Here is a 14,259-nt window from a genome sequence, read left to right on the forward strand (position 1 = left end):
CACGCAAGTTGCTCTACCACTGAGCCACAACCCCAGCCTCCCCTCCCCACACCGGTCTGTGGACATATTGACAAGGCTTCCCCATCCCACTTGGCAGAGTGAATATTTAACCAGAAAAAGAAGAGACCAATCTTTATAACATTTTAAAGTTCATTTCATGATCTGAGTATCCATTTCATACTGTTTGAGTATCTAATTAAAAAAAAAAAAAAGCAGCAGTGGCATAAGAAGTGATTAATAGCAGTCAGAATTAATCTCTTTGTTCTTCTTCATTCTCCATTCCTATAGATTTTCCATTATTTTGCCTTGCAATCTGTTTGTGTCCGCCTGTGACTCTCCTGCTAGGTAGAAAGCTCTCTGCACACTGAACTGATTAATAATCCTCATGTCCTGTCACAGTGCCTTGCACAGGAGGCTATCTCTAAGGCTGAGTCTAAAGAACATGCCAGAGGCCACAGCAACCAACTGTGTTCAGAGAGGCCTACACTCCCTATCACAAGGCACTTGAGAAAATTAATTCTTATAATGCACTAAAATGTTCTTAAGCGCTAGTTATCATGATTCTGGTGTGATTATATATAAATGCCTCTCTCTCCCTGGTCTGTAGGACAACAACTAAAGTTTGGTGTTTGACTTTAGATGAGAGGAGTTACAGGAAACATGAAATGTGATGCATTCTGACTGTTTTTCCTGAGTGATCTTTCCTTAACAGAAGCAGACGTTGGGAAGATTTGTTGCAAGATAGCTGTATACTAATAGGTAGAAACAGCAATGACTATGAAAACCAGATGTTTTGTCTGGGCCTCTATTCAGAAACAGGATTTCAGTGTTGGCACAGATCATTTTCCCCTGTTTACCACCCTGATTGAAGGGCGTTTATCTGGTGATGTGCAGTTGTTATGTGCAGTGCTCATTTGCATGCTCTTACCACCATGGTTTCTACACAATATGATATTTTTGTTGGCAATTTAGGTTTGTTACTTCAGAAATTGTCATATTTGAAATCCAGGATGTGAGCAATATTTATTTTTATTTAAAATTACTAGGGGGATTTGTTAGACAATACCAGTTTCCTGACTTTGCCAAGAGGTTTTCCAGAGTCTCCCCCTAATTTTCAAGGATGAATTTGCATTACACATGCACCTTAACTTGTTATTATCGTAGAATTTTATTTGCTTTAATTTAGAAAATTCCAGGCTTACCTTATTTTGTCTTTACAAGACTTCAAATTATTTTCCTCTGGAAATATCCAAAGATATTATTTGTGGTTCTGATCCTAGACTGATTTGGTTTGTTTTAGAACTTAAGCCACTTAAATGAAAAGAAAGAATTGATGATACAGTTTTAATTTCATTCTGTTTTAATTCTGTGTAGTTTCACATGCTGTGGTACGTTTTCCCCATAGGTTCACATCCAGCTTTCAGAGTGGCATCGGGCAATTTTTCTCCCACAAGCCTGGCTGGCGTATATGAATCGAGCTTATCAGGCCATCTTGCAGGTAAGGACACTGTGGATGGTGTGCTTTCTGGGAAGTGTTTCCTCATCTCAGATTTTTACTACAAATATGTATTTAATGTAAAAGTACTGGGGAAAACAGCACTACCACAAATGCAATGGTTGTTTTTTCTAATAATGGAATGTGAGGCTTATGTACATAGTTGTAGTTCAAATTTAAATGTTGATGCCACATGAATTTGTGTCTCCTATGCAGAGTCCCTCCTGAGCACCAGTCTGCCCTATCCTGTTACCTTCTGAACAGCCCCTACCCAACCTGGCTGTCCCACTGCATCTCAGCTTAAGCTCAGTGTCTTCCTTTATCCCTATTCTTCCTCAAGTAGGATCTGCCTGCATCTCCAGCCTTATCTCTTCACCTTCTCCCCAGATATTCAGGGTTCAGCCTTGCTAAGTTGCTTTGTTTTCTCAAACTCAGCATGTCTTCCTAACCCCTTGGTTTTTACATACCCTATTCTGTCTCAGATCCTGACATTTCCTGTTTGCCCACCTGATTTCTACTTGTTCTTCAGATCAGTTTATCTGAAAGTCACCTTTATGCCTTACTCGTCTCCCCACTGGATTATATGGCCCTCTGTGTACTTTCTTAGTAGCTGTTCTTGTCACATTGATTATTCACCTGGGGCCTCCAGTGTCTTAGTGCTCTTTAAGGATAGAAACTGTTTTCCTTCTCTCTTGTCTCTAGCATCTGAAATAGTGTCTGAAATGTAATAGGTGCTTATTAAATAAATGAGATCTACTCAATTTGACTCTACTTAATCTAATAAATTATACTTTGTGAATTTTTAAAATAAGGAATAATTTTTAACAACTGGGGACTACATGATTCTTTTTCCTTGCTTAAAATTCCTTTTTGAGGATGATAGGAAAAATCATGGCATTACTTAAATAATTAGTGTCCCAGAATAAGATTTTTATGGAGCCTCAGTGATTGTGATGTTACACTTAAAGATAACCACTGTCCTATAAAATGGGTTGTGGGGTGAAATGGGGCTTGGAAGGTATTGGTATTTCATTTCAAATTATAATCTTGCTGCAACAGAGTTTATTTAGTCTATAATTTATGCAACACTGATCTATCTTCAGAAATTCTGATTCATTAGAACTGTGCAGGGGACCAGGAATCTCTGTACGACTGCCAAGTGGTGCTAATGGAGTTAGTTTACCAGCCACACTTTGAGCAAGTATTTTAGATGGGTTCCCCAAATGCACAGTAATCTGCATTTCAAAGATGTTGTTTTGGAACCCTGTTTTCATCTGCTCATTGTTATTTTACTCCATTTTTTATCATCAGCAGTGTCTGGGCACTCGGTATGTTTTGAATAGATTCCTGGGAGAATGAATATATGACTCATGTCTCTATGTGTTTCTTTAGCATTATATACACCCTTAGCCAATTATAGTATTCATTCATGGAGAGTGAGATTGCAATTTAGAATGCACATTTCTTCAACTTCATGTTGTTGTAAGTGATTTTACAGTGTTTTCCTTCACCAAAACTTACAGGGCCATTTATCCCAGCCTTACCCCATGCTGTGTGTGTGTGTGTGTGGGGGGGGGGGGGGATACAGAGGAAAGTCAAGTGCTCCTTCCTGATGGCAAGCTCCCAGTCCACTGAGGGGGGTTAGCATGTCCACTAGCAATTCCAGTTCAGCATCTTCTGTGCCTTAATAAAAGAAGGAACAAAATGCTATCGACACCTGGAGAAGGGAAAAATAATCCCTTCTACAGAATGAACTGAGCATTTTCCAAATTGCGGGGCTGGGGTTGTGGCTCAGTGGTAGAGCAGTTGCCTAGTATGTGTGAGGCACTGGGTTCAATTCTCAGCTCTACATGTAAATAAGTAAATAAAGGTCTATCAACAACTAATAAAAAATTTAAAAAAAGAACTAGTTGAATGGTATTATAATTCTTGCAGATGACATGCAATCAATTAAAAAAAATTCCATGATTTTTTCCCATGAGAGCTACCATTTATTAAATAATTATTATGTGCCAACATATAACATATATTTTAATTAATCTTATAGAGACCCAAGGAACTGTGTTACTTGATCCATGGGATCATACCTGGGCAAACAGGGTTAGCTAGAAAAGGAAAGCAAACCGCTTAAAACCTACCAGTCAGTAAGTAAAAGAACTGGAATTAAACCCAGATTTGTCTGATTCCAGAGCCTCAGCCTTTTCTACTGAAAAGGAAATGTGTTTTTCCTAATGCCATTATTAATTGTAATAATAAATAATATAAATTGTTTTAATATTTTAAAAGAGAGATCTATTTATGAAAGCCTGATGACCATTTTTTAGTAATGCAGGTCAATTATTCTACTTCTCTAATATTGGATGGTGTATGTCTTTGTTTATTTTATCATTTATGCTCTGGGTTTCTAAAAAGTCCTGTTGTATTGAGCATTGATGACAAAAGAGGTAAAACTGAAAAGATAGACGATAATAAGATTTTCAGTGTTATCTGAAAGTACAGCGATATGTTTTAGGCCATCACCATTACTTGAGAAGACATTTATGTGTTTTAAATGTTAAACAGATTTTTAAATGAGTCCATATACTTGGATAGAATTCAAGGTATCTTTGAAGAATTGGAGTAATTGCAAGATTTCAAAGAATTTCTGTCCTGGAGGATACTTCTGTACAGGAGTTGTATTTCCATCTGGTTCTAGACATATTTTGTAGCATTAAACTAGAAAATTATTTAGAGGAGCCAAGTTTTATTCAAGTAGTCCTAGGAGACATGCTAAAAGGAACATTCTACATTCCTTCCTGGAGTCTGATTAGGATGTGAATAAGTTTGAGATCTGACCGATACTTCTGGCTTCTGCTTAGGCATGTGCTTCCAGCCTTTTCTATTTTTTTTTCTTTCCCCCTATAGAAACAGGATTTTGTATTATAAGCATTTCAATGTGTTTGACATGGGGGAGGTATATGGATTTCTTTCCATTAAGATGAAAAATACAGATATGAGTTGATGGACAGTTCAGAGACCATCTTGGTCAGAAGCTCCTTACAGTCTTCTTTACCTTGCTACCCCTCTGGGATGCTGGGGAAGTTCAAATATCCTTCTTTTGTGAAAATCTCTTCGGCATTGTGATTATGACCTTTAATAGGAGAGAGGTAAGAAAACAGGTTGACTTAAGACATTTGTTGGTCAGCTATCCACAAAATAATCTGAAATCAAAGCCAAGGTCAGGGATGAGACCCTTTAATAAATTATTCTCTGAACATTTTAGAGAAATTTTACTTTTTTATTGATGATGATGATAATGATGATTGGATGACTGGTCCTGGGGATTGAACCCAGGGACTCACACATGTTAAGTACGTGCTGTAACACTGAGCCACAGCCCGAGTCTGTATTGTTTGTTTCTAATGAATAGTGAACTCAGTGATATCAGCTCACTATTATCAGCAAGTTCTTGGTTGTATAGACTAACCCTAAAAATTATGTGGGGTAACATGTTTACAGCAGCAGCACAATTTTCAATAGTCAATTGTGAAAACAGCCTAATGTCTGTCAACAAATGAATGGTTAAAGACAATGTGGTATACATACACAATGGAGTTTTATTCAGTCATAAAGAAGCAAGAAATTATGTCATTTGCAAGAAAATGGATGGAACTGGAGAGCATTATGTGAAGTGAAATAAGCCAGACTCAGAAAGTTAAGGGTCAGATATTTTCTCTCACATGTGAAAGCTAGAGAGGAAAGAGGAAAAAAGGGAATTCAGGAAAAATAAGAGGAGACCAGTAGAGTAGAGGAAGTAGGTCAGAGGGAAGAAGGAAGGTAGGGCAAGAGGAAGTGCTGTGGAATGAGATTCATCAAATATTTTTATGTGTAAGTATGCCACAGTAAATCCCACTGTTATGATTATGCAACAATAATTCTTTTTTAAAAATTGAGAGGTGGATTAATAAATGGAATCTATAGGCAGTCTAAAAAATCTCAGTTCAAGTTATCGTGTCAGCCTTTTCTCTCCCATTAAGTGTTTACTTCCTAAGTCAGGCAGAGACAACCAAGTTGAAGCCACTGGATCTACTACCAACAGGCCAAGAATTGGGAAGCAAAATGGATCTGGATAAACATCCTAAAGTGGATTGGGTGGGAGGGGCTAGGAAGATGTTTTAGAAGAGGGGCAGAAAGGAACAGAAATTCAGAGAAAGAGAAAGTACAAATTTCCTGTAGTTGTAATAAGAGTGATTATACTAGTTTACAACTACAGGGGAGATTAGAGGAATAGATAGCCCTTCGTAGGAAGCTGCCCGTGTTTTAGCTTTTCCTATGTTGTGTTTACTTTGAGACAGGTTTTTAACCTTTTAATTTTCTGCTCCTTGTCTTTTTTGGAAATACTTTATAGGAAATAAATATTTTAGGAGTAAAGAGGCATAATTTAGGAAATAGGAATAAAAATTATTTTCTATTTTGTCTTGCTTTCCTGGGAGGTCAATATAATTATTAAATATTAATATCAATATGTTATAGTTTAATAATCTCTGAAACTTTCTTCTAAGAGCTAGGGGAGAATAAAACAGCCAGGATTTTATGAAAATATAGAGAAAAGGATGGATATGATTGAAATAAACAATGGAAATGTGTATAGAGTGTTAGAGTCTGTAAACAAGTCAGGATGGCACCTGGCATTTTGCCAGAGAAATGTTAGAATCTGTAAACAAGTCTGGATGGCGCCTGGCATATTGCCAGAGGGAGTGGTTTGTGAAGTAACGCCAGCGAGCCATTAAGTGTGGAGATTTCTTATTGGTTGACTGATGTATCTAGTTTATGCTAATTAAGATAAGCTGTGTGGAATGTATAAATATCCCTCCAGTCCTACAATAAATGGCTTCCACTCCTGCTGCATCAATCTACACAAGTTGTTCTTCGTCCCCCCCCCCCCCCCCCCCCCCCCGTTATTTTGCTGCAGCCGCACTGCGGCAATAGAGTGCCCATCAAATATCAGAGTGCCTGGGCTGGTGAGCCCGAAGGTGTGTTAAATACTAGGATTCAGGATGGATAAAACAGTCCTTGCCCTCAACAAGTTCACAGGATGATAACTGAAAGTATATGAGAGAAGACAATAACATGTAACTTTATAGTTTAGATATTGTATCTATACTAAAAGTTTGTTGAAGGGGACAATCTCTTTATAAGATTGTAAACATTAAAAATATGAATCATTTGGGGCTGGGGTTGTGGATCAGCAGTAGAGCGCTTGCCTAGCAAGTGCAAAACCCTAGGTTCAATCCTCAGAACCACATAATAATAAATAAAATAAAGGTATCGTGTCCAACTGCAACTAAAAAATAAATATTAAAAAATATGAATCATTTCAAAAGGGATTTAGAAGTATTCATGAAGGATGGTTTAGTAAGAAGATAATAAAGGGAGGTGGGAACTTTTAGTTATTGACAACAAATCTAGTAATAGTAGTTGTTTGTTATCAGGAACTGTGCTAAAGTATTTAATGTGATGCATTATACCATGAGATAGCTGTTAGCTACATGTTACAGATGGGGAGACAGAAGTTTGGAAAGATGGAATGACTTGCCCAGATTACACAGCTAGTGAGGAAATGGCATTGGATCAAAGCAATCTGATTCCAGAGCCCACATCTTTAACCCTTCAAGCCGTGATGCTTCTCTCTGTAGAGCATAGAAAGATACATACCTATAGAATAAACCTTAGGACTCTAATGATAAGAAAAAGATAATAGATAGAAAAACAGATGGACTATGAAATCTGAATAGTTAATAACAGGTGAAAAGTGGCTGAGTCCCAATATTCAGTGAAATAAAGTTGAAACCAGAGTTACCACACCCACCAGAATGGTAAAAATTGAAAGAATGGCAATTCTGAATGTTGGTGGGAATGAGAAGTAACTGGAACCTTCTGTTGCTCGTGAGACTGTAGGCCAGCACGGCCACTTCTGAAATTGGTTACCTATTACTCTCATCTTATACACAGTCAGAGTTCTTGTCTGATACAGGGTCTATCAACAAACTAGTATTTTAATTACATTTGAATAATAATTGGTGATAGAGTAAAGGGGTAAGTGTTTGATCATAATAATCCTGCGTTTAAAAACAACAGAAAAGGTAATAAATATGTGAAGACCTTGATCTTAAAGGAACAATATTAACTATGTTTTTATTATATGGTCGAAGTTAAGAACTATGGCATCTATTTTTATAAGATTACTCAAGAAATAGAAATGTGATGTGGAGCTGTTGGTGAATAACTTTGGTTTCATAGTACCTGTATCCTGTGACATTCTCATCCAAGTCATTTTCTGCCATTTTTGTTGTAATACTAGGGCCCAGACCCCAATCTTGGTACAATGTCAGCTAAAATGAACAATTGTTGGTGAAGGCAGACCATTCATGTGGGGGAACTTTTAAAATTGGACTCATAGAATCCAAATCTGCTTTAATAACTATCCCCAAATGAAGTACTTTGCACTAAATTTGCCAGACAACCTCTTCAGGTGAACATAGACATACCTGAGCTGTAGTATAACTATTTCTCTTACACATCCTCTTTCATAATCTAATCTCCTATCAGGAACACCTAACACTGACTGGGAAAGGACCCATGTTTACAAAAGAACTTTAAAAATACCTCATCCATTGAATATGCATGTGATTAATGCTGAGTTTATTTGCAGGGAAGAATTGGAGAGCTGGAGCTGCAATTAAAACATGGAAAAGAAGGAGCTGAGGAGGTGCAGTACAAAAAAACCACAGCCTGGCTCTGGTAAGGGGTGGCATTCTGCAGCTCCTCATTTGTCATGGGCGCAAGCTGTGAGGGGAATGGCAACTACTTTAAAGGCTTTAATATTGGCAGCTTTACCTTCTGTATGAGCCTGAAGGGGACAATGTTAGTGGATTTGATAGGTACATTTTCATCCCTTACCTAAATATAACACAAGAGCTTTATTCGTCTTATATATACACATATAAAATACACACACACACACACGTGTGTGTGTGTGTGTGTGTGTGTGTGTGTGTGTTGTCCCTTGTGTTCATGGGAAATTGGTTCCAAGATCCCCTGTGGATACCAAAACCCGTGGATGCTGAAGTCCCTTCTATGAAACGTCATGGTGTTTGCCTATAACCTATGTGTATCCCCCCCCCCATATACTTGAAATCATACCCATATTATTCCATATTACTTTTAGTATCTTATACAATATAAATTCTCTGTATATAGTTTTTATACTGTGTTGCTTAAGGAATAATGACCAGAAATAAAATCTTTACATGCTCAGTACAGATGCAGTTTTTTCCCTGAATATTTTTGACCCACAGTTGATGAGATCCATAGATGCAGAACTCATGGATTCAGAGAGTGGACCATACATAGTTATATAATTTTTTTAATGCAGTGTGAAAATGGTTTGCCCTTCAACCCTCCACCTTGCCCTCCAGAACTTTTCCCTTTGTAAATGATTATTATAGGTGCTTTTGAAGAAAAATTTCTGTTTGTCTGACTTAATTTTTTGTTGTCCCACCTCACAGAGTCAAGAATTACTTCCCTCTCCTCTGCTTCCTCCTTCCCCAAGACAGCTTCATTATTAGAAACAACTTTCCTTCGTCAGGCCTTTAATTTCTTTGGCACATACTCTCTGGGGACTTCTCACTATATTGTCTAGAAATGTGCAAGTAAGCACTGGCACATTAAAAGCAACTTAAATTGTTGCATAGGTTGGGAAGAACACTTTGTCAGATTAATGTTCCTGCAGCCTAAATGTAAGTTAAGTGCCCAGAACCTGAATAGCTTTGTCTGCAGCCACAGGTTGCTGTGATCTAAATATCTGCAAAGTTTTATTTGTAGAAAAGCAGAATCTGTGTGTTTAATGAATTTGTTTTCTAAGTTACATTTTTTTAGATTTATTTAAAAAAAAACCAGAGTATTCTGCTATTGGATTTAAGATTAGAGAGTAAGAATTTAGGGTTTTTTGTTTCTTTTTTGCTATAATCTTTTGCATCTAGTTTTGATTTCATCTTCTGAAAGTGATAATTTGGTGGGAGTTTTTTCTGTACTCTCCAAAATGTTTATAGACTATGGATATAAGTTCCTGATGAAATCCAGGGGCTGCATATTTATGTGAGAATAAGAGGGATAGATCCCCTGAAATTAAACAAAAATTAAACTTATAGTAACTAATAAGCTGTTTTGAATTGAGCTCTTTGGAAAACCTCACTAAATGGGAACACAGTCCCAAATTAAGATAAAGTCATCTTTTTATTACTTCAAAATGAATATATTAGTATCTGTTGTGTATTGGGCATTGTTCTAAGTACAGAGTAACAGCGATAGACAAAGCCCAGTCTTTGTTTACCCAGGGCTTATAATTGACTGAGGAGAAATAGATATCCAACAGAATATGATAGCTTTTGATTAGTGGAAGAAAAATAAAATATGATAAAATAAGTAGCAAGTAGGGCTGGAATGGGGTGGGGAAGAGTCCGGTGTTACTAGTTTCTCTAAGTTCAGGGAGAGCCTCTTAGTAACATGGCTTTGGGATGAGACCTGAAAGAAGTGAGTGGGGGTGAGCCAGGCTGTTAGCTGGGGTAGAGCCTTCCAGAAAGGGAAACAAAGACTCTTGGAGAGAGGGCTCCTGTGACATGGAGAGAGCCAGGTGGAGGAGGTAGAAGAACTTAGAGCAGAGAGGTTTAGATAAGATTATGAAGGGCCTTTGTAGACTTGAAGATGACTTTGTGAGATGGAGAAACACAGGAGGATTTGAACCAGAGGATATGACTCATAATTCAGAGTGATCACTCAAGCTGCATTGGTGAAAATATATCCTGAAGGATGTGATTAGGAGTTCATTGCAATAATTCAGGCAAAAGATGGTAGAGTTTGGGACTAAGGTGTTAGCAATAGAAGTACTGAAAAGTAAATAAATCTTGAATCTATTTTGAGGACAGAGTCCATAGGTTTTAAAAGATAAGAATTTAAATGAAGGATGTGAGAAAAAGATGGAATTCAAGAATCACTCTAAGATTTTGACTTTGACCAAGTAAAAGTATACAATTCCCATTTACTAAATAAGGGCAGACAATAGGAAAACAGGTCTGTGTAGGGAAGGAATCAGATTTTAGACTTGTTCAGCCTAGATGCCTAATAAGACCTCCAATTGGAGATACCTACTAGGTTATTGACTTTGATTCTAGAGTTCCATGGAGAGGTTAAGCATAGATATATAAATGTGGTATCATCAGCATATTTATGGCATTTAAACTCAGAATGCTAAATGAGATCATACAGGAAGTGAGTAAAGAAAGACAATTTCAGAGGATTGAGCCCTGGAGCATATCAGCATTTGGGGCAGTGGATGGATGGGAAGGGTAACAATAATGCAGCAAGAAAACTCATGATCAGGGATACAGGAAAAGTATCAAGAGAGTGTGGAATCTTTAAAACCAAGGAAAGAGTGTTCTAAGAAAGGAGAGACCAATTGTGTCAAATGCTGAAGTTGGGATTAAGAATTGAACATTGTATTTGGCTTATCAAAAGTCATTGGTAACCATGACAGGAGCTGTCTTGTTGGTATTGGGGTTTAAAAGCCAGATTACAGAAGGGCCTATAGGGAGTGGAAGGAGAACTAGAATCAAGTATAGTTAAGATTCTCCTAAAGACATTAGGGACAAATAAATGGAGCAATAATTGGAGGACTTTTTCTTCTCTTAAAAGAGGGTGGATACTACACTGTTTTCACTTGCCAAGGGGAGTAATATAAGTAGGGAAGGAAAAATTTGTGATACAGCCGAGAAGGGAGTAGGAAAGGAGCTCTGGTGCATAAGCAGAAGTATAGACAGGTCATCGTTTGTAAATATTCCACATAGACCAATCAGAGATTATGCTGAATGCACCGTGCTCCATTAGGAAGGCAAAAATTGAACAATATATTTTAGAGAAATTTACTGTCAAATTATTTTTTAAAATACAGGTTTATGGTCTATAAGAGCAGTTTGTAACTATCTGAAAACTTGGTTCTCAAGAATGACTCATTATTAGGGAGTGCTGAATAACTAAGATTTTTTTTAAATGTCAAGTACATTTATGAATGTATGTATAATTTATACTTGAATATTAAAATTTTATATTTATGAAAAAGTTGGAGTTGGCAAAATTCAAAGTATATATTGAAAATCATCCTTTAAAATGTAAACTCGACAGTAAGTGGTTGTTTTTTACTTTGTTTCAAGGCTCCTATGTTAGAAAAAATATGTATACATTCTGTGGATATTTTAACTGAGTATACTCACAAGTATAATTATTTTCTTTTGGTTTCGGTATGATTGTATAACCGAAGTTTAAAATTGTATGTTATATACACATACAGTGACTATACCTTGTGTACAATTTGGAAATAGTAAATCGATGCTTTGGTGAGCTCTTATTCATAAAAGATGTCATAATTTGGATCATAACAGAAATGCTTCAGACTAGGTGGCTTAAACTATGGAAATTGATTTGTTATGGTTCTGGAATCTGGGAATCAGATTAAGTAGCCAGTCTATCTAGTATCTGGTGAAGGTCCATGTTCTGGTTTTCAGATAGCCACTGTAAGGTTGTAACCTCACATGGCAGAAGAGCAGATAGGATGGAAGTAAGCTCTCTTATATCTGTTCTTATAATGAGGGCAATAATCCCATTCATGAGGGCTCCACCTGGCACCTATTAACCTCTCAAAGGCCCCACCCCCTAATGTCGTCACACCAGGGGTTAGGATTTCAACACATGAATTGGGAGGGGGGAGGCGACTTTAAGTCTGTGAAGAGACTTATATTGAGAACACCTGTATACCTACCACTCATGTTGCAAAGACACCGTCACAGTGTGGCCTGTATATCCCTTTTCAATTATATTCACCTCTTTCCCTACATTCCCCATCTTTGTGACCTAAGGATAAGAATAAGAAGATGAGGCTCTCTTTGAAGTAAAGCCCTTATAATATTTCTTTTCCCTTGCTCTAAAGTTCTACTTATACAGTTCTAAGAGCTGAAATCATTGTGGGAGGTTCTTATTAGTTGGTGAGTAAGAAACAAGATTGAGCTCTTGCTCTAACATAAGCTCATGTCTATTTTCCATCTCGTTTCAGGGTCAGAGACATGTTAACTGATGAGATCACCAAGACAGCTGCAAAGTAAGATTCATTTACTTTCTCACCAAAAAAATTTTATGAACATTTTTTTTTTTTTCCTGGAAGGTACATACAGTTTCTTCTGTTAGGGCATTTCATAGCTTTAAGGATTATAAAGTACTTTTTGCTTATTTATTTTAAAAAAAATCAGTCATTACCCTTTCTTATATTAATTCTTGCTATATATCTTTTTGTGCAAATTCAGAGGGGCTGCTACAAACAAGATTTTTACAGCAAGAGTCATGAGGTTGAGCCCTCATGAAAAAAAAATGCTATGTGCTTTATCTTAAATTTAAAGGTTTATAATTTAGTTCAAGGGGGAAAAATAAGAAAGGAAGAAATTCTGGAGAATGTGAGTATGTGGGGTCTACACATAGATTACTAAATCTCAACCACGAAGCAGCAGACAGATCAAGGTGTCTCTTCCTTTCATTTCCTTGGTGTTAAGTGGTTCAGGATATCTTAACATTGAGTTTTTAAATACTAAACACTAATGCGAAGACCTAGTAAAAAGGCAATTTCAGTTATATCCTTATGGTTGTTTTAACAGTTGAGTGTTGCTGCCCAGGGGCTTTTTCATTTACCTTACATCAACTCTAAGAAAATTAGACTCTAATGAACTTGCTCAAACAGTCCCTTCAGCCTCCTTTGTTAACAAGCTGACGATTGTTTCTGGCAGTGAGTTCCATGTCAGTTACATTCACTTGTCCCTTCTACCATCTACTTTAGCTGCTGGATTTATTTGACTTCCTTTCTTCATCACCTTCAAATAGCATAGATGCACATTTGACCTAGAGGATTTCGTGTGAACTCAAATTCCACATCATATAGAAATACTTACTGTATAGTTTATCCTTATCCTATCTCAGTACCTTCTGTAGGTAAGTAGGTTTTGCCTTAACAAAAAGTAAAAACAAAATAAACAATAACAACAACAACAAAACACGGTCAATCTTAGAGAGATTTCTGCCAATAACATCTTAAGCAGGCATTTAACTGTGAAGTCTGATCTCAGCACATGGTCACTACTCAGCTTTGTGTCTTCTGACAAAGAGAAAGAGAATTGTTCTCAATTCTGTGGGAGGCACTGGGGAATATCTGAACACATAACTGTTGACAAAACCAAAGCACAGAGAATCTTCCATAGGAACTCATTTGCCTCTGCTTTTCTACTTGGGTGAATTGCAGACACAGCCTAGAATGCCTAGTTGCATGTTGGATGGAAAGGGGTGCTGAGTTGTGGGTGGGACTTGTCTTGGCTCTTTACCTTTTATAGTTTGTTCTGTTATACAATCTGCTTACATCCTGTTAAAAACTGCTCTGACATTTGCAAAAAGCATGAATGCTGAAGAAACTCAGTTTTCTATTAAAACCATAATTTTGCCTCTCTAGTAGTTTTTGCACTTCCCATACTAAAATTTTATTTCAGCATGACTTTTATCTTCAGATTTGCAAAGCATCATTTCATGACTAATACCTAAGGAGAAGGCGTTTACATTCTCAGTGCTATGGAGTGAAAATAAGTCATGTACTCATGGCATTACCACCACTACCTTTTTTGTGTATGTGTGTGTAGTACTAG

At 37.0% G+C, this 14,259-nt stretch overlaps 1 protein-coding gene across 5 annotated transcripts in view; it reads left to right on the forward strand.

Moving 5' to 3' along the window:
• Nucleotides 1-14,259, forward strand: part of Focad (focadhesin) — a 299,533-nt gene that overhangs the window by 219,078 nt on the left and 66,196 nt on the right. For all 5 annotated transcript variants that reach the window (XM_071600672.1, XM_027950623.3, XM_071600673.1 and 2 more), the window contains 3 exons: nt 1,406-1,498; nt 8,187-8,275; nt 12,636-12,680. In XM_071600672.1, the coding sequence (XP_071456773.1) occupies nt 1,406-1,498; nt 8,187-8,275; nt 12,636-12,680 (227 nt within the window). The remainder of the gene's footprint in view (nt 1-1,405; nt 1,499-8,186; nt 8,276-12,635; nt 12,681-14,259) is intronic.

This window comes from Marmota flaviventris, chromosome 13 (genome assembly GCF_047511675.1).
Source record: "Marmota flaviventris isolate mMarFla1 chromosome 13, mMarFla1.hap1, whole genome shotgun sequence".
Taxonomy (NCBI): domain Eukaryota; kingdom Metazoa; phylum Chordata; class Mammalia; order Rodentia; family Sciuridae; genus Marmota; species Marmota flaviventris.